Raw genomic sequence first — 22595 nt, 5'->3', positions numbered from 1 at the left:
TAACCGATTTCTGGCGTTTGTCATGACTCCTGATAGTATTGCAGGCGTTATGTTAGCAGTTTGCTACCTGATATTGGACTTCGAATCGTGTAGTGTCCTTCGACGATTTACGTGAACAAGGGATTTCAAAAAATCACAAGGGTTCAAATTGGGAGATCGGGCTGGCCACTCCAAATCGCTCCTAATTAAAATGTGGCGTCTTGGAAAGTGTTCCCTCGATTGAAGTCACGTTCATAAAGTTCCTGCCAAAATGCCATCTTGTGTGGATGGGAATGAAGATCATCATGAACAATTCGTCTCACAGAACGATCAGAAAGTCTAAAGGTGCGTACAGATTTACGCGCCGCGAACATGAGCAATTCACTTTTGATCAGCTGATGCCAAGCTTTTTATAACTGCATCTTACCGCTTCTGTAAAAATACAGATATAACCAGCTGATTAAAAGTGAATTGCTCTTGTTTGCGGCGCGTATATCTGTACGCACCTTAAGAGCAGACGCATGTTTGCGCGCAGAACGCTGTGGTAATCGCAACATTGAAACTCTCACTGCCTCACTGTTCTCAGGTGACCTAATGGGCCGAGGGATTTCAGTTCTTCGTCTTGTCACACTTGCAGTTTGTCTGAACGTAGTGACCCACGTAACAATTGATTTCCGTTCCGGGACGGTAGCCAAAGAGATTTCGAAATCGCGCGTTGGGTTGTGATCACAGAACATCCAATCGAAAAATAAGTCCTAACGGCAAATGCACACTTCTCATTGTTCTAATGCAACATTTCGGGAAGAAAACTTTATAGTCTGATCTCTCTACCGAGATACATTTCGCTCTACTACGACATCAGCTGACTGAACGGCGTTCACTTTAAAAAAGGAAGTTTTGCAGTAGTACCCGGTGTACGTGAACTGATTCCAAAAGATTAAAAGGCAAACTCCAACATTGAATTGAATTTATTGCCAAAAATCACAAATACATATTTGAACAATATGTACCAGAGTATACAGTACAAATAGACATTGATTGTAGCTTGAGTATAACAATATTATCAATGTATTTGGCACAGCCAACATAAGATTCCTTGTGTGTTGGCAGAGAGTTGGAGTAAACTTATTCTGCTTATGGTCAAGTAGGCCTACGAATATCCAAGGCGGAATTGATCAGTAATCACCCTATACCTCTTAAAATAATGATAATCACAAGGAGAACAATTATTGTTAAGATGAACCAAAATCCATGTACTGTTTGTGATACTTTGAGGTTTTTGAGAGTCGCAACTGGATAGAATCTAATCTTTAAATTCAAATAAAAAGAAGAAGAAGAAGAAGAAGAAGAAGAAGAAAAAGAAGAAGAAGAAGAAGAAGGAGAAGAAGAAGAAGAAGGAGTATCCAATCCTTTAATTCAAAGAGAAAGAAGAAGAAGATGTAGAAATCACAAAACAATTTGAAGTGAATCTTAAAAGTCTGGTATCTTGACCCTCCGTTATAAGCGTCTGATCTGAAAGATCGTAAAAAAGGGTATCGTATAATAAAATATCGTGTAAAGGGGCATTTCAGGTTGTAAAGCCCTCGGGGGTAGCAGTAATGCAGTAATGAGCCCCAATGCCCTAGTACCTTCCTATCTATTGATAAGGAGTAGGTGAGTCAAGCTTTCATCGTTATCCATTATTCAGTCGTTTTTATAATTTGAGATCATGGAATTTGAAATTTCAATTTCTTCAAATTCATTGAATCTATCAGTTTTCTCCATTATCTTCATTTCATATTAATAAGAGTAGATTATTCCTGTTTTATTTGATTAATCTTGTACTTCTTATAATAAAGATGAGTTTTGATTCCACAGGTCAATGAATGCATGTTCTGCGAATATACCACATTAGGGTACTTCACAACAAAACGAGAAGGTTTATTTTCAAAGCATCGGAAGTATTATTCGAATCAAATCTGTTCATGAACATTAATATCATTCATTTGTACCAAAATGGTAGGGATTTTTGAGGTGATCTGCCACCTATCACCACTGACGGAAAAGTGTAACGGACTCCTTCCTAAGAAGTTAAATCTTTGGATATTCTGTATTGAATAATCTTTGATTATACTCTAGATCATATTGTTTTAGTAGAAAGTTGAATGTATCTTTGAAAGATGGATTATAGAGAGGTTTAATGTGATCACTGCTAATAGAGTTAATATTATGAATAGGGGTAGACGCTCATTTCCCTTCAACAGTTCTAGTAGAATTAATGATGGATCTTCATCATGTCATATGTTATTAGATCGATACATGAAAGGATATGACAACTTAGAATAATTACAACTTTATTAGATTTTAATAGATACACTGGACCTAAGTGAAAGATGCGATAAGAGACGATTATCAATTTCAAATAGACCTGATTTTAATATAAAGAATTCGAAGTTGCTATTTTTGAACTCAATAGAGAATCTCCCCATAAGTTGTGAAATTAATACTTGAATCCATGAAGGAAATCTAAGATTGTGAAAGATGCGATGAGAGACGATTATCAATTTCAAATAGGCCTTATTTTAATATAAAGAATTCGAAGTTGCTATTTTTGAACTCAATAGAGAATCTCCCCATATGTTGTGATTGTGAAATTAATACTTAAATCCATGAAGGAAATCTAAGATTGTGAAAGATGCGATAAGAGACGATTATCAATTTCAAATAGGCCTGATTTTAATATAAAGAATTCGAAGTTGCTATTCTTGAATTAAATAGAGAATCTCCCCATATGTTGTGAAATTAATACTCAAATCCATGAAGGAAATCTAAGATTGTGAGCTGAATCGTATCTTCACATACCGAAGATATCCAACATGTATTTCAAAATAGAATTGAAAGTACGTCAGTAGCCTACACATTAGAGCAACAAGTCATTCAAGGGCTACATTTAGCGTTAAATATTATTATTTCACGCAAGTTTGGAGAAACTGAAATACCTTCATACTACACTCATTATACAAACAGTTCTCATGGCTGTTTCAGTTTAAATATAAAATAACTTAAAAATCATCAAAGCTTGTTCAATTCATCAGTACTTTATATTAATTTGTCGAACAGTGTATATAACAAACGCCGGGGAACGGCTAAATCCAAAAGAATTGAAATGAATTCACTATAATTGAGAACTTGAGTAATTTCAATGTTTTCTTTTGAAGTTCTACTGCGTGGAATTGTAAGAAAATTTGCGGCCCAAGAAGTCTCCAACGGAATAATAGAGATTCAGATTCTACTGTACTCACGTTTTGCATCTTATTTTGTACGCTGAACGCTGATTAATTATTATAGAAACAGAAAAGCGCAAAACATTAAGGTGCGTACAGATATACGCGCCGCGAACATGAGCAATTCGCTTTTAATCAGCTGACTATATCTGTATTTTTACAGAAACGGTATAGGATATAGATATAAAAAGCTTGGCATCAGCTGATTAAAAGTGAATTGCTCATGTTCGCGTCGCGTATATCTGTACGCACCTTAATGTTTTGCGCTTTTCTGTTTCTATAACAATTAATCAGCGTTCAACACAAGATAAGATGCATAACGTGAGTACAGTAGCATCTGGATCTCTATTATTCCGTTGAAGACTTCTTGGGCCTCAAATTTTCTTACAATTCCACGCAGTAGAACTTCAAAAGAAAACATTGAAATTACTCAAGTTCTCAATTATTGTGAATTCATTTCAAATCTTTTGGATTTAGCCGTTCCCCGGCGTTTGTTATATACACTGTTCGACAAATTAATATAAAGTACTGATGAATTGAACAAACTTTGATGAGTTTTCAAGTTATTTTATATTCGTAACTCATTACATAAAAATATTCTCTCAATTGTCCTGCCTCATAAGTTTTTTTCAAGACCATTGATTGGTTGACTAACGAATTAATGAAATAGCTTTCTTGTGACAATATAAGGAAAGGAATATATCATGATTGTCTTATTCTTATCGGTAGTTTTTTTATCTGGCGAAAGTTGTTCCTGTTGACAAAAGAAGTTTTCCTGAAAACATTGAGAGATTGCGATAAATGGATATATAAGAAAAACTTTGTTACTTTACCTTGTTTATAGCGATGAGGTGGTAGATGTTGAGCCAGAAGCGCGCTCCAAACAAGAAGCGAACTCACTCCATCTGCGATGGATCTGCAATGGACCTGATCCAGCGATAACAGAATCTCAACTGAACGAGTCGCCAGCCGAAGTCTCCCTTCCCAATAGTTGAAAACAGGGGATGTTCTGTGCATTTATTCCACCCACTTGACAACAGCGCTATCTCTCGAGGCCAATGCAAACTAACACCGAACGTGGGTTGTTTTCCCCCACCACCGCCCACTCTCTGTTCGAATGTCAGATTTTCCTTCTGAATATATGCAGAGATGATGGTAATACAGTTGTTGAGCTCTTCTACAACCTTAAAAAGCTGATGCACGAGCCACTTCACAGAAAATATCTGCTCCAAAATATTTTTCCCAATACGTCCTGAGCACTTGACTAGATAAAAACAAGGCATTGATAGCTGATATACAGATAATTCCTTTTTAATGAAGCAAAGACTAGTAGACACGTCAACAATTGGTTGGATTAGAACGGTAGCAGCCCTTAGCCTGTGTTTTATTTCGGTTCATATTCAGCCAGTGATTGATTTCTCCCCTCTTGATCACGCTGATTTCTAATCTCTTTTATTGTTATGTGGACGGTGATTGGTCCACTCCACTTCAATTTGGGCTGATTGTTGAAAACTTGATGAGAGAACCCGCAGAAGGCTGAAAGTTTTCTCCAATTCTATATTCATCTCTCTGAAAACTTTATCTCTCCAATGATGAATACTTGAAACAAAATGAAATATCATTTTAAAATGCTTCAACAGCATAATATAAATATCAATTATCAATGTAGGCCTATTGGGCCTACTCGAAAAAATTGACATTCGTTCATCTAAAACTATTCAAAATAGCTCAAGAATGAAGTTTGATAAATGTCATCTCAAATCAACAAAGCTTCTTCCTCAGATCAATAGCAAAGCAGCAAAAGTCCATCAGTGTTATCAAGTTGTAATTATTGCTGAATAGGGAAAATAGGAATTCTTCATTCTAGATTTGGATAATTCTATCCAGCTTTATAATCCACAAGAACTTCAACACAATAGTATCCAATTTGACATGTAGCTGGGTATTTCCAAATAACTTATCGTCTCATGTGTCATCCCAGTCCATTCTATACTTCCGGCATCCCTTATAGATTACTTAAACCCTCATCATTCAATCAATGCTGGATTATGAAGTCACCTCACTATAGGTGGTTGAACATGGAATCAATAATTTTACACGAATTGGAATTTGAAGAAAAGATGTAAGGTCTTGAAAACCTTCCAAACTTGCTCAGCTTTTCCATACTGATGTCGGTACTGTTTCCACCCTCAAGAGAAGATGTAGTTCGCGCTCTAGACGTTAGGTAGCACCAAAATGCTTACAATCCCCAACTTGATATAAGATTTCTCTTTTCAAATCTTGGAAAGCAGTGTTTGTCAGAGAATCCTGATTGAAAATTGTTTTTCCTGCTCTTTGAACTGAGTCTTTCAAGTTATCAGGTGTTATGAATATTGTAATTAATTCACTGCCAAACTATCCTACACAACTGCCTTTCTTCTCATAATAATATATAATGAGTAATAGTTCCACTTCAATTATATTGTAATCAGTAATATAAGACGCAATTTGAATGGGCTATCCCTCTTCATTTCATCACTTATAACATGTTGCACTTTTGTTACACTTCTTAAAACATAAGTACTCCATTACAACATAGAATATTTGCGATACAGATATATCTCACGGTACAAGTATCAGTAATTATTAGGAAAATTGTTCATGGTCTTTCATCAGAAAGTACTATCTCTAGAAGTTTTGATGATATCGGATGGAAAATTTCTCAAGTTATCAGACATCATCATTCGTGTTAATAATCTGTCATTCGTGTCAATTTGTTCTGTGAATAAGAATGGTTCTTTATTATCTGCTGAATATTCAGCAGATAATACTACAGTGCAAATAATACAATAAACGTGAGAACGGAAACCAGCCGATTCAATAGTCATGACAATGCAGGAATATAATATTGAAACCTGCATTTCTTGTAGAATCATTATTATTGTGTATTTAATAATTTATTCACGTAAGATCACTTCATACTATCAAATTTTACTAAGATTATCTACTACATTTTTAGTAGGTTCCACTTCTCACATTTATAGTAGGATCACTAACTTCATACTGTCGGAATTGGTTGAATGGTAATTAATAATCATGATTATTATAATAATGATAATCATCATCACTATGACATAACATAGATGTTATTCATTGGGATTCATGACAGCTCTAAGTTCCTTTTTGGGATAAATAAAACCTATGCATCACTTATGAATGACAATCATTGGGATCTGATAGAATTCCTCTATTGAAATTGGCTTGAAAATAAAGATTGAATTTGAAATGAATTTAAGTACTCATAGGGAATCTTCAATCATAACAACCAAATTTTAACTCTATCCATGTAGTTGAGAAGTGGGAAATTTTCAAAGTGCCAACAAAACATTTTGTGTAGAACTGTTTTATTCCTCAATTTCAATGCAAAATATTGCTACTCAGACTCTAGCTATCCACGAGTGTTAATGACACTCTCTAATATTTTTTTGCAGGTTTGAAAAAACCTTGAAGAGCCTATTGTTTCGTGTGGGAGTGTTTACAACACATTAGCAGACCAGCGCTACTCTACCAATGTGTAAAAACTTCAATGAGAATCAATGGTGTTCTCAAGTTTTTTCTTTGCGCAAACATAAATTTATATGAAAGCAGGTCAGCTCCAGTCTAATCAAGCTGTTAGATTCCTCATCCATCTGTGCAAGGAGCGGATGCTGGTTTTGTTGGTGAAGGTCTGATGATTTCTTATTTTATGTATTTTATATTACGAGAAAACTCATGAAACGAATCTAGAACAAACTTTATTCCTTTGCAGCAATCTTAATCAAGCAGAGCACTCCAAAGATTGGTTCTCTATGAAATAGTAATAGTGAGCATTTTCAAACATCTTAATTACCCTCAGTATCCTTCAAGCACTTCAACCCAACCGAGTTATTATTCTAATTAATCTCAATTATGATTTGGTGAGATTTCTACTTGCACCAAATTGGGCTTTTCAGCCTGACTTGCAGGGTAAGTTTCTTAAAGCTCAGAGGAAGGGTTGAGGGAGTTCTAGTTGTAGTTAAGCTAACAGTCTATGGATAATCCGTCTTCTCAACAACTGGCCACAAGCAAGTAACTGGGCATTGCCCTTTACAGTATGCAAAAAGCAGTTGCTTCACTGTTCATCATAACGGAGCACTTGGTTGTCAGACCTAAAGCTTCATGTGTTGCTCTCAACAGGAAATGCTACCATGGAAAGTTATAAGCAGGTGAGGAACATATTGAGAAAATTATTTTTATAAGTTTATAAGTTTTTATAAGTTTAGTTTTTTATAAGTTTATAGTTTTATAAGTTTCTCAGTTTCTCGCATGATAGTTTTACATCTTGTGAGACCGGACTCTCCTTTCACAATAATCTTAGCTCTATAGAATTTATACTGGAAATATTTTGAAACACATACCAACCTTTCTCGGACTATGTGTAATCTCATCTGAATTCGGGAGAGGAATAACTCAAGATTACTTACTGGTGTTCTGCCCTAGGGCAGGTCTAAACATGATTCCTCCTTCTCCATTCCTCTCTGTCCTGTGCAATTCTATTCATCTTGGAGTACTTTTATAATTGTATTTTTCTATCCCGATCATTTTATTGATGTACTTATTGTAAGAATAAAGAATACATAATTATATTACAAAGATTTCAGTGTCTTCCAGGAAAGAAAACATTCTAATCTCGATGTCAGAGATGTCATAGGAAGCATTCTATGTTGTCATCGATCTTCTGTGTCTATGTAATTGAATTCATCCAAGAGAAATATCACGGAAAACGTCCAAGAGCCGGTTTCCGAGCTCGGGATTCAGCTAGATTCTAGACTTTAAACAGCTGGAGTCAGAAAATTGGCTTTCCAAAACGGGGGCGTAGTCGCAGTTTCTATGGTAATCTTTATTTTCTCATTTTTTATTATTGAAAACGTTTTTCCTTGACGAAATTAAACATTCCTAAATATTTCAAAATAGCTGAAGCTTCACACTATTTTCTCTTTATTTTATTTTGCGTTAAATTTTCTAGTTTATAGAAATTTAATTTAAGCGTGGACTACGACTACGCCCCGTTTCGGAAAGCCAATTTTCTGACTCCAGCTGTTTAAAGTCTAGAACTTAGCTAAATCCCGAGCACGGGAACCGGTCCTTAGACGTTTTCCGTGATATTTCTCTTGGATGAATTCAATTACATAGACACAGAAGATCGATGACAACATATAAGAAGTGGCTCTGAACTCAGTCTAGGTGAACATGGCATTTTTTAAGAAGTGAATCTTACCTATTGTCATACATGACATCAAAACCTATTCAATTTTTGAAATATTATTCTGTGAATTGGAAATCTGGTCGCGGATTTAATTATTAAATGTAATTGATAAAGCGAGAAGATCTCCAATGTACAAAGATGAAACGTGTGTTTTATCACGTTCCATGAAGGCAATATTATGGTTTTTAGCACCATGCTATACAAACAAGAGTGAGTTGACTTTTGGTCTGTGAATCAAGGCTGCATGTGTTTTTCACATAAATAGATTTTGAATTTTTCTTTCGAGGCCCGTATTCCTTGAACCGTTTGTAAACTTAGTTGAGTTAAGGCATTGGTTACCTGAAGGATTCTGTCTTGATAATTCAATTATAGGCTGTCGCAGTCCGGGCAGTTTAAACCTACATAATTGTATTTTCAGGATTTGAATCTTGTAGGGAAAGCTGGTGTTTTTGATTCAATCAACTGGCAGAGTTTTTTTTATATTTTCTTTATTTAAAATCGGGAGTGCTTTAACTGGACCTTGAGGAGCAGGCCAAGGGACTCTTTTAAGGTAAAGTAAGATAATAGTTGATTGTATATTTTTAATTTTTATTCAGATCTATAATTCTAAATAGTAATTTTCGTTTTTTATTATCAAAAACTGAACGACCACAGATCAGCTAAGCGAGTAGCCCTTAAATTATCATCTGATTATTATTCCGTAATAAATTATAATTCCAATTCTAATTCAAATTCGTAAATAATAATTTGTATTTCATCCCAAAATCCTGAACGACCAAAACTATTACATTTCTTTTTTTCCCATCGTTACAATATGTACAACTTATATCCACTTATATTTACTTATATTCACTTATATTTCTTACTTATGATAGACAGTATGAAGCAATCTCACTATAAATTTCAATGAGTGAAACTAATGATGAATTCAAGGAGTGAATATTGTAACATAAATGCTTTGTTTGCGTATCTAATAGATGGAAATTTATTTTTGAAATGAAACAATATTTATCCTACAAAATACACATAAACAATATACAAATTTTATTCCATATTACTACTATACCTTTCATTGATGATTTATCTACAAATTCTTGAGATAAGTTTTTGAGTACTCTGTTCTTATGTATTTACATTATAAATATATATTTACATTTATTTATTTCTCATTTACAATTAACTCAAGGACAAAGAAACAGACAACAGTACAAAACCTCTTTTCATCCCAATTTCATAAAATAAATTGTCCAAATAAAGGTTATGTGCGACTTTCCAATTCTTCACTAATTTCCACATTGAAACAAAACACAAACATTTAAAACAATTAATTTTGAATTTAGAAAGATTAAGATCCGAATTTACCAACATATGAATCAAAAAACCTATCAGAATGAATCCATCCACCATTTGAGAACTGGTTGTATGGAGTTGGAGAGTATCGTCGCATGGAAATAGATGACTGATGTATATAAATGTAGTTACATACGACGGACGCCGGAGAAATGAAACGAAATTAATGCCAGCGGAACTGTGTATGAGAGGGGTGTTGGAGGGAAGAGGATGCGAGGTTGCCAGCTCGGCTTATTGAGCATCTTCAACGCTCTGCCTGTCAGGGTGCATGCAATGAGTTTGAAAGACGGCGTGATCTGAATTACATCTCCAGAAAATGCGACCCTGATTGATGTTTTGTCTTTTGTATGGACGACTGACGTCGGTGAAATGTGCTTCTCAATGATTAGCCTATTATTGTTTTTGTCTGAGTTGAGTAAACTATTGAAAGTAGAAATAATCTCTTTACTGGATCCAGTTATGACAATAATGTGAATTGATAATTATATGATAATATGAAGATATGATGGTTTGTCTTTTGTATCTAGACGACTGTCGTTGGACAAATGTGCTTCTCTATTATTGTTTTTGTCTGAGTTGAGTAAACCATCAAAAGGAGAAATTATCTCTTTACTGAACCCAGCTAAGACAATGATGTAAATTGATAATGATATATGATAATATGAAGATATGATGGTAATGTGAATTATAATCTCAATTGACGGGGTTTTCGGAGAGTGACATAATGAAAGTGTACAAAAAACAGATGTGAAACATTAAAAGAAGATTTTTTTTGTTTATGGTGTCTTAGCTATGATATGATTACATGAAATGGCAGGGTTCCGCTCATCAATGAGTGACTGGTGACTGGATACTCATGAAAATGATATAGATAATATATCATAGAAATAATTATAGATAATGGGTGAAATAGTAAGAAAAGAATAATCATTCTGAACAAAGTTTTCTTTCCGTGATCACATGCTACAAAAAATGAAATACAGTCGAACCTCTATATTCTATCCTGGACCAAAAAAGTCGTTCATATGATATTATGATTCTAGCTGGTTTTCAACATCCGATAAATGAGTTCCTCTGTTTTTTTCTCTTTAGCTCTACTTTTGAATATAAATCTGAGTACCCTTTTCAAATTATTTCGTCACGACATTTTTCGGCTACTAATGCCATTTCCAAGTTTTCCAAGTTCAAAACTTGAAAATGGAATTAGTGGCCGAAACATGCATTGACGAAATAATTTAAAAACGGTACTCAGATTTATGTTTTTAGTTATGAATATTCCTCTCTATGTCGAATCTTCCTCAGGATTCTAATTCGTTGAACAGAGTTTGAACAGTACAATATATGATCACAGGTAGAGGAGAAGCCACAGATATCTGTTCGAAATTGGAGAAGGTTTATAATATAATATTCTTGATTTAGATGGTGTACTGTAGGTTGTAGGTATTGAGATTGGCTCCTTACAAGGTTTTAGCAGAGAAGAGAAGTTTTCCGTACATACAATATCTTACTGTAAGATAATGTGGATGGGTTTTGACAAGTTTTATGTTTATAATACAGAATACCTACTTGCTCTATCATCTTACATTGGACACAAGAGTGTGTTCTATTATCAGTGACATATTATATTATAGATGAAAGTAGGCCTATTATCCACTTTTTGTGTAGTTGAGATGTTGATATTGTGGTAATTATTCATATTGAATGAAAAAGACTAAGAAATTGTCAAAAAACTACTGATTTATTGATAATTAGAGAGACCGGTTTCGGTTATTACACCATTGTCAATCTCTGATAAACCTATTATTCATTGAAACCTAACATTTGATAGCTTAATGATGATTTAATAGCTGGATTTTTGAAAAAGTTATATCTGGAATTGAAATTTTATTCACAAATCTGACATGTTTTACAATATTTTTATAATAAAATTATCATACAAAACAGTATCAACGGAAAAATTATTTCAGTAGCTTAAATATCCCCCTATAATGTTTTACCTGGTTCATTGTACGAAATTAGTTAATATTAAGATTATTTTTATTGGAAAACATTTTTCCGCATAAGAAGCAAAATGCAATACTCGACCAAGCTCAACTTTCGAACTATTGAACTTGATTGAATTATGAAAGTTCACGTTTCTGAAGCTTAGATGGAACTTAAAATCCAAGTTGGATGCAAACTTTTCAAGGCGAGATTTCAATTTTGTTTCAAGGCTTACTTCTATCTCAGTTGTATCCAAACATTACTTTAGCTCTGGATTCCAGTTCGTATAACAACAGAGGAGCTGCTTCTAACGGCAGTCTACGTTTGAGTGTACAGTATCCACTAATTCCCGCGTGAGTTTCAGGCTTATTTGTGTTATTCTTCGATCAGGGAGGTGTGCTTTCAATCATTTTAGGATTATCTCGATAAAAAAAATGTGATAAAATAATTATCTTTCTGCAATTTTGAAGAGAGAGATCAATCATGATCAAGTGAGTTATAGCAGAGACAACTGATACAAGGTTACTGACCTTACGCTATCTTTACTCCATGGTTATAGCTGAACGTGGAAAACGATTCAAGTAATATTGTGTGAAAGTTTCACAAAAATTTTCTTCAAATTGTCAGCATAATAGGAAGCATTGATCTAGGCCTAATGAAGTATTCAATAGCTAGTTTAGGTGTGCCGGGATTAATTCCATTATTATTAAACATTGATGAAATTTATCAAAAGTCATCCAATATTATTTCATCCGAAATCAATATTTACAAAAACAGGCTAAAAATCTATTAATTTGAATAGAGGTCCCTAGATAGTGTTCATCTATGTGCCCCCAAGATTTCCAGACTTTTATTGTAGGCTGATACGTCTATAAAAGCCACTGGTCTATAAACAAATCATCTACTAGTTCAGACGCTGCTAACTTCTATGGCGTAGTGAAATAAGGAGATATATAGTTCAAACTTGAATTATTATTCAGGGTTCCTAAGCATGAAAACCCGTGTTTTCGAAATGGGTTGACAGAGCCAGTGGAGAAAATAATGATTTGACAAAACTAGACTTCTATCTTCCTATTGTAGTCATTATCAGTTTTGGAAATTGAATTTCCTCTCGTTCAGGTTTACCTTATATTTTCGTGTAGCAAAGTTGAACATCTATTCATGTTATCTTATGAATCATATTATCTTATGAACAAAATATCTAGAACTGTTTTATCCGGTTGATATTTCTTCACATATCAGATATTACACTTGATAAGCCATGAGAAGTCTGAATCTAAATAGTTTTTCTGTTTATACTATAGTGAAGTCCACGTTATGAAGGCAGTGGAGAAGATAAGAGAACAACGTTGCCGATCTTCTGTCTTTTCAATGCCTTCTAAGGAGGGTAACTGAGCCGGTTAATTGATGTAATATTAACTGTTCATTCTCGTTAAAATAATCAATTATATTTTATCATGATAGAAATTATATTTCTCAATGATTTCATAGTGAATTTTCAAATTTAAGATCAAATATTTTGTTAATTAATTATATTTCTACATTGTTAAAAGACGATCTGGCAACAGAGCAAAGCGAGGAAGAGATAGCGTTATCCGCTTTGTTGAATGATAAACAAGGGTAGCAATACAATAATAGCTAATCCAACGCTGCCATTATAACGTGGACCTGACTATAACAAAAACCTAGAGCGTTGGGAGAATAATTATATTGTGAGTGAGTTCTATAAAAGGACGTTGTATAAGCAGCAAGCCACCTCGGCTTATAAGTCTTCTCTATCTATTATCAGATTTTGATTTAACTCATAACCCCACTTTTTACTCTTTGGAATTAGTTCTATAGTGAGGTGCACGTAATAATGGCAGTGTTTGATTAGCAATGGTATTGCTATCCTTGTCTATCATTCTACAAAGCGGATAGCGCTATCTCTCTCGCTTTGCTCTGTCGCCAGATCGTCTTTTAACAATGTAGAATTAATAATTAATTGACAAAATATTTCATCTTATTATGAAAATTTATCATGAAATAATTGAAAAATATAATTTCTTAAAATATAATTGATTATTTTAAACGAGAATGAACAGTTAAAATATTACATCAATAAACCTGTATCAGCCATCGTCTATAGTTTGCATTGACAAGACAAAGGTTCGACAACGTTGTTCTCCTATCTTTCTCCACTGCCATTATAACGTGGGCCTCACTATAGTAGTGTAGTTGAGTTTTGTTCTTGCATATTATGGCTGTGTCTTAAGGCTGTGCAAAGGCTAAAAAAAAACTTTCTACTCGTGATATTTTTCAAAGTTTTCCGATTTGTATATCATTAAGCTATCAAAATGAAAAAGTTTTCTCAGGAAAACATTTTTTTCCGATCATTACTTTTTGAGATATGAGCGCTCAAAGTTCATATTTTTGGGACAGAACATTTCAAATTCGGTAAAATATAAATCCATGAGATTTATAGGATGGATTCTTCATGGTATTGTTGGTCTATTAAAACAAAAATTTTCTAAAAATATCATTTTTTAAGATATTTATTCAATTTACTAAAAATAACCAAAAATAGCTTTTTGTCGAGTTATTTTTGGTAAATTGAATAATTATTTCAAAAATTGATATTTTCATAAAATTTTTGTTCTACTAGATCAACAATGCCATGAAGAATCCATCCTCTAAATATCATGGATTTATATCGGACCGAATTTGAAATGTTCAGTCACAAAAATTCAAACTTCAGGCGCTCATATCTCAAAAAGTAATGATCGGAAAAAAATGTTTTCCTGTGAAAACTTTTTCATTTCGATAGCTTAATGATATACAAATCGGAAAACTTTGAAAAATATCACGAGTAGAAAGTTCATTTTTAGCCTTTGCACGCCCTTAACTTTGCCCTCCTAGGTGAAAAATAAAGACCGCTATCCTATTCAATAATTCTATTCCTTTGATAAACAGATTTAGAAAAAATATTATTCCCATATTAAGAAATGAAGACCGCTATTCTATTAAATAATTATTCTTTTCTCTTGATAAACATATTCGAAAATATTATTTCCATAGTATGATTGGAATAATTAGTGTTATATCGATGACTGGATTGATCTAGAATGCGCTAAAGCACACCTAGATGCCTCCTATCCCATAAGGCGGCAGTACAGTATCATGATTTGCTACCTTGGTAATGGTGTGGGACCGTTGATGCATTGGAGACCGCGAATTGATGCTGTATTCCAGTGTATAGAGATATACAACCAGAGATGAAACTCAGCAGTAGTCTACACATCTGTACACTTAAGTACGCTGCACACTCACCGATACCATCAAAGTCAAATACCCACATCTTCCTCAGATCAGATGGTGAGAAACCATATGAAAAAGGTCTGGATGAAAACTATGGTAATTATAAAGATTCATCATGCGGTTCAGGGACATGAGGGATTTTCAAGTGCTTTCACACCAACTTAGAAGCTATGAACCTCCAGTAATGATTGTTACATTCCACAGTGATAACGGAAGTTATCAAACCATTACCCACGCAATTCTCTTAGTTTTCAAACATTGTTAATTCATTGTTATTCTTATTTTGTGTTCATTCTTTATTTGTAAAATGTTTTTATGGAAGTTTCATTATCAATCTATCTAAATTTAAAATTGTTCGTTATATTCTAATTTATATTTTCAGATTGTGATTTGGTGTGAAAATTGAAATGGACATAGCCTCCATATAGTACATGGACAATTTGAAAATAAATTAGGAAATTGTAGAAGTTTTGGGTAATAGCCTGTTTTTTCTTTTCCGATCGTTGTATTGTTTTTGCTAACCTAATAAATAAATAAATATAGATAAATCTCATTTCAAAGTATTAGCCTTCCCCAAATAATTGCTTCGGTGGAGAACCAGACCATGTTGACAAGAACTGCTTGAGTATCTTTATACATCGTATCTCTAGTATCATCTAAGTATAGTAAGTCGATAGTATCTCTATCTTCATCTAAAGCAGGGGTACTTAACCGTTTTTACACCACGCCCTCTTAGAATCCTGAATTTCTCTCACGAATTCAAAATGAATTTCGATTCATCATTATTCTGATATTATAATCCGTTTAATAAGTATTTAGTACATTGATATTATTTGTATTATTGTACTAGGAATGCAAAGGAATGTTAGAACAAGAAAGACTACTATTTTCATTCATGTAGTAAGCAATAGTATCTGCCTTTGCATCCTTTGTCATTCCAATGAAGAACTGTATAACATCGGTATAAAACAATGGGAAGTTGATATGTGATATCGTTTATTGATAATAATTGTGGGAAGTTAAATTTCATTCATCATTTTTCACTCAAATTATTAATTTTGGCAATATCATCTTGGAAAATTCATAGCTTGGCTACACCGGAACTATCAAACTCAGTGTTTCATTCAGAATTAAACGTATTAGAGGTTACAAACATATTGGAATTGGGATGTGATCTACAATCACTCGATATTCCGCCACAATTACCAAACAAGAACTGCTCTGAACACAGGTATCATCACTCCTAGACTGATTAAAACATTCACAACAACATCCATGCATTATAAAAGCAATTCGCTTTTCCCTGAGCTACCAGAATTTATAAAAAATCCCGAAAATAATAAAATAAGCCATCTCAAGCAAATAGTCAACAAATGGATATTTAGTGTGAATCGTGTGGAAATGGAGAATTATATAGTATAAATTTATTGATCGATAGTGGTCGAGTAATGTGATAAGATCGCAATAATTATACAATAATATTGAAAATTATATAGAATATGAATAAAAATGAAAATAAAAAATATAAATAGGAAAGTTCAAATGAATTTATACGAAATTTAATGTGTATCTTTTGTTGTGGGATTTTGAGTGTATTTGGGATGTGTATTTCAGGTTTAATTACTTGTAGTATCCTAATACCATTAATATTATCATTTCACGTCTGTGAGTAATATATATTTTAACTAATAGACTATTATTGCTCTCTTACTTTTGTTTTGTTAATATGTTATGGTTTAGTGCTTATTATTGGTTGAAATTGTTTTGTTCTTCAATTGTGTTTTATAATTGTCATATCTATCATTGCATATTCAAGTAATCGCGTAATAGGGCCTTTCTTCTCTGCTGAAAAAACAATTAATGGAGTTGCGTATCTCGACATGTTAATCAATTATTGCTTTCCTCAGCTAGATGAACTCGAAAACATTCATCAACTTCATTTCCAACAAGATGGTGCTCCCCCACACTTTAGTGCATTGGTCACAGACGCTTTGAACGGAAAATATGGAAATCGATGGATAGGCCGACAAGGACCTATGCTGTGGCCTCCAAGAAGTCCAGGCCTGACACCTTGTGATTTTTTCTTGTGGGGTTACATCGAAAACATTGTTTATTCACAGAAAATTCGCGACTTGAGCCACTTAAAAAACAGGATTAATGAAGCAATGACAACCATAACCGAAGAAATGTTAGCGAATGTTTGGAGAGAATTGAATATCGTTTGGACATTTGTCGAGCGACTAAGGGCGCCCACATTGAAATTTATTGATTATGTAAAAAACTGTTTGAGATGACAAATAAGATTAAAAAAAAACATTAATTGTAAGTAATTCTGTTTTTCTTTAATGTTTGAAACCGCACCATTCTTTTATGATAACCCTGTATATAGAAATGTAGAGAACTCGTTCCTCACACACAGGCTTTGCCCATGTGAGTAGCCTTCTTCAAGTTTTGTATATTGTTCGTACTTTCTAAGAAGAATAAAGATCATTTCAATTCGTATTTAATTTTGTTTATCTGGATCTTCTTTTTCATCAACGATGCTCACAAAATACTTAGATTTACTCTGATCTATTTGGAAGGTTTTCTACCATTTTACTCATCTCCTGAGTTCCTTATCCTACGTCAAGAGAGAAAAAATACGGCAATGGTGAACAGGTACGCCTTATACTCGTCACAAAATAAACAGTGATCTCTCCACGTTCTCTCTGATACGTGAGAGTAGACACCAGTGAGGTGGAGACTATATCCTCTATTTTATCCCAGAGTATTAGTCGAGACTTAGCTGATATAAGTCAAGTGGTGTAACAATTCTTCTCCAACCTTTCGTTTCTCTTACTTTTTCTCTTATTTTGTCTTCTTTCCCTCATTTTTCTTGTTTCTCTTATTTCGTTTCTCTCATTTTCAAATCTTTCGTTTCTCTTATTTTGTTTCAGTTTAGAACTGCTGAGTGTCAGAAATGAGTTCTTGAAGGTACATATTTATTTCTATTTGAAGGATTGACGATAGCACTATTCATTTTCTTGATGTGTTTCTACTAATAATATCAAATACTGCCACAGTGATAATAATCTCTGAGTTTATCAGAGATTGACAATGGTGTCATAACCGAAACCGGTCTTTCTAATTATCAATAAATCAGTGGTTTTTTGACAATCTCTTAGTCTTTTTCATTCAATAATATCAAGCTTTCTTATTTTAATAAAATGAACTTGGATGTTTTTCCAAGTGATACCAAGACAGTTTATGATCACAACAAAAATCTCTGTTGCTCAAACAATAATGATTGAATCATAAAGTCTTCTCGCTCTTAATAGTGATGCAAAATTTTGTTACTCATAACAAAACATATTTATAATGTTTCAAATGTTCTGCTTGAACAATAATGATTGAATCATAAAGTCTTCTCACTCTGAATAGTTGAGCAAATTTTTCGTCACTCATAACTCAACACATAATGTTTCAAATGTTCTGTAGAAGAAATGCTCTTCACAATATTATTTAAGCAAAATTATACTTAAAAATATTATAATATTGTAAACTATAACTAGAACTGAAGAGGAGAGCAGTAGAATATAATTGTATTGAGCCCTACGATTGGTCATTGGTAGTTGACCAATAAACGTTTAGCTTGACTGTTATACTATATTTGATAGGCTGTTATACTATTATTATAATAGCAACAATATTATAGTTAAGCAAAATTTTGTTACTCATAACACAACATATAATGTTTCAAATGTTCTGTAGAAGGAATGTTCTTTACAATATTATTTTTCCAAATAATTTGTAACAAATTTTCTTATTCTGATGTTGGGAGGATCATTCAAGTGAATAATCTAGAAGCCTATTTCTTATTTCCGTCAACAGGCACAATTCTCTCAATTACTATTGTACAATGTTTTGATATGCAATGGGTCTGTCTAGACCTGGCACGAAATAAAATCAATCTATCAACACGAGCTAGTCGTATACCATCAAATTAAGATGCCGTTGAGCATAGCAAGGAATTGTGCATTGTATATAGACTCATATAGAATATAGAACTAAAACAGAGTTGCATATACATAGAACAGTTGCATAAACATAAACATAGAATACATAGAACAGTTGCATAAGCATAAACATGAACATAGAACAGTGTTCTGTAGAAAATGGAACTCAAACATAGCTTGATAGAACCATCAATGGTATAGCTACATACTAAAATATAGAACTTACGAGATACGAGCATAAGAACATGGTATTGATTATCGATAACTGAAATTTCAATGGACCACATTCGAGTGATAAACATCTCTAATCAGAATGAAGTTTTGCTAATTACTGAATTTCTCTTGATTCTCCGTTGTCCAATGGTTTTCATGACCATATTTGGAATATTTGGGCGTGTCTCGACCAATCACAGTCGACCTCAACGTTCATTGGTCAACTAATGGCCAGTCGTAGGGCTCAATACAATAATATTCTACTGCTCTCCTCATTGGTTCTAGTTCATCAGATATTGGAAATGGCATAACAATCATAGTGTTTGTTACACTGTAAATATTATAGTATTATAGAATAACTCATTAATTGTATTTTTCTTCTTGTATATCTTATATATTTTGATTATTGAGCACTGTAACATTTAAAATCTTGGGAATAAAATTTTTTTTGACTTGACTTGACTAGAACCGTAACCGTTGTCTGGATCTATATATATAAAAGCGAAATGGCACTCACTCACTGACTGACTCACTCACTCGCAGAACTAAAAATCTACCGGACCAAAAACTTTCAAATTAGGTAGGTATGTTCAGTTGGCCCTTTAGAGGCGCACTAAGAACGGATTTGGAAAAATTTCAACTCTAATGGTGGTTTTTAAGGGTTTAAAGTTCGTCTCTTAGCATGTATATTCTTCTTATTCCAATCTCTTAATTATAATAAATCGAAATGTCCATACCATATGATAATATAGAACTATAATCTAGAGAGAGTACCTCTTCGAAACAGTTCTTAACTGGTAGCTAAATTTATCATTTTAAGGGTTGGCATTAAGTTGAGTTGACTTTGTTAGGTTGGCACCAAGTTGAAGATTGAAATGCATCTATTGCGGAGAAATTGATTGGGCACTGCTACTTCAATCAGAGCTATTTCTGGGAATATTATATTACTAGCCGTCAGGCTCGCTTCGCTTGCCATATCCGTTTAGTCTGGACCCCCGGCTGGATCGTCCTAACATATGATCGTCCTACAAATGAAAAATGCAGGCGTGCGAAGCGAGCCTGCTGATCTTATTCTTGGACGATCCAGTCGGGGGTCCAGGGGGCGGAGCCCCATGGCTAGACGGATATGGCGAGCAAAGCGAGCCTGACGGCTAGTATGTTAATAAATTCAAGTCATCTTTGAGCCTTCCCAGTCAATAGGAAAACTAATAATTCTCAACACAAAAAATCATCTCCTCCTCCTCCTCCTCATCCTCCTTTTTTTTCTTCTTCTTCTTCTTCTTCTTTTTCTTTATCTATGTTCTTGGTTGTACTATCGATTTGACAGCTATCGTGATACTAAGGCTTGTATACTAACGTTGGAGCATTGATGCAAATAAGTAGCTTGTAGGGAAAAATGAAAGAAGTTGAGCTGAGAGTGGTTGTAGCTGGGATACGAAGTAGTGTCTCCTGCATTTATTATCATGCCAAGTAGACTCTTGAATCTTTAAGGCCAGCTCATAATTTTTGCATGTTGAACTCGAATATGGAATCATCTATCTGTTAGTTTTCTTAACCTCCCGACTCGTATGCTTATAGCGGAGAAATATTCCATAATCAAAACCAACATTTCTTCAATGATAGACAGATTCTTGTATGCTATAGACAAACTCGTAGGCCTAAAGTGGAGATATTCTGAATCAAAATCCACATTTTTTTAATGATGGACTGATTCCAACGATAGTTTCAAAGTATCACTATCAGTACTAAAATGAAGCTCTATAAAACCATTATCAGACCCGTTGTCACATATGGATCAGAAGCATGGACACTCTCCGTCGTTAACGCCAATGCCCTCAGAATATTTGAAAGGAGAATTGTTAGGGAAATATATGGGCCTGTATTTTACGATAGAGAATTAAAAATAAGATCCAATGAAGAAATTGACAGAATTTTACAAGGAGCCAATATTTAACGTTTTGTCAAGTGCAGGAGAATGAGCTGGCTTGGACATGTATACAGTATGAGCGACAATAGAATACAGAAACAGATGCTTGAAGGCAGGATGCTGGGCACAAGGAAGAGAGGTAGACCGAGCAGACGATGGCTGGGAGATGTTGAGAACGACCTGACGTCAATGTCAGTGAGAGGCTGGAGACGAAAAGCAGTGGTGCGAGATGAATGGAGGCAAATAGTTGAGAAAGCTAAGGTCCACTCAGGGCTGTAGCGCTTAGAAAAGAAGAAGACTATCATTACTTTGATTTTTATACTCCTTTATATATTATCCTCTTTTATATTTTTGAAAACTTTTCATTTTATACAATAGTATGGAGTGAAATATTTTCTTGAAACAGACAGACTATAAGAAGCTAGTGAGTTTCTTGATACTGTGATTAGAAAATATGTTTGATGTTATTAAAACCTTAAACTCACCGGATCACGACTGTGCAACTGAAAAAAAATTAAAAACGTGAAAATTAGCCTTCATTACTCCAAATGATGTTCGAATATTATATTGCTACATTTACATAAGAATCACAAATCAAAAATTACATAAGGCATGACAAAATACGAGTATATATCAATATGAACTTTAATTTATTATTATTTACGGGCTCAGTTTTGGTATCTGTTATTTGGCTGCAAGTTATCAATTTTTTTAGAATTGCAGCTTTTTCTTCCCAAAAGCTGAGAGCTGGAAGCAGGTAGCTGGTAGACAAAAGATGAGAGCTTCCAATTGGAAAACTGAACCACATAATATAGAAATTATATGGGCTTATATGAACTTAATAGTCACAAACGATAGTCAAGTTATCATTCTCATCAACTATATTTTATCCGTGTTTCGGATGGACATGTTAATTTATCGGTCCCGGCTGCCTAAAAAGCAATCGTTAGGTCATGTCAGAGGCCCTGAAATTGATCAGTTGCGATCTGAAAACTCTGACACCAGACCTGAGCCAGCCAGGTCAATCGATATTATTATTATATTTCATTCAGGACAGATTTTGTAATTTGTAACTGTATTTCATTTGATATAGATTTATATCATGATATTTCAATAATCGTATGTTACATGACTGCATATCAATGATATACGATCATCCCCCAATATAGCCTACATGAAACCATAAATATATGAAATCGTGAATACATAATGTTGAATACTTCATGTACAATCGTACATCTCAATACTAGAGAATAGTGGAGATTGATGCATTATGTCTTGGGAGGTACTGGAAAGCAAAGTTTGATATATTAGCTACTCATAGC

At 33.8% G+C, this 22595-nt stretch overlaps 1 protein-coding gene across 3 annotated transcripts in view; it reads right to left on the bottom strand.

The window, feature by feature from the left end:
- LOC111055791 overlaps positions 1–22595 on the bottom strand; it is a 356789-nt gene that overhangs the window by 228495 nt on the left and 105699 nt on the right. For 2 of the 3 annotated variants that reach the window (XM_039442387.1, XM_039442389.1), the window contains exon 3: positions 21756–21773. The exons of the other annotated variant lie outside the window; for it this stretch is intronic. In XM_039442387.1, the coding sequence (XP_039298321.1) occupies positions 21756–21773 (18 nt within the window). The remainder of the gene's footprint in view (positions 1–21755; positions 21774–22595) is intronic. 3 annotated transcript variants of the gene reach the window in all.

The sequence above is a fragment of the Nilaparvata lugens genome, chromosome X, assembly GCF_014356525.2.
Source record: "Nilaparvata lugens isolate BPH chromosome X, ASM1435652v1, whole genome shotgun sequence".
Classification (NCBI taxonomy): Eukaryota; Metazoa; Arthropoda; class Insecta; order Hemiptera; family Delphacidae; genus Nilaparvata; species Nilaparvata lugens.
The sequence above is the reverse complement of the archived record's forward strand: the minus strand, read 5'-3'. Positions and strand labels throughout refer to the sequence as shown.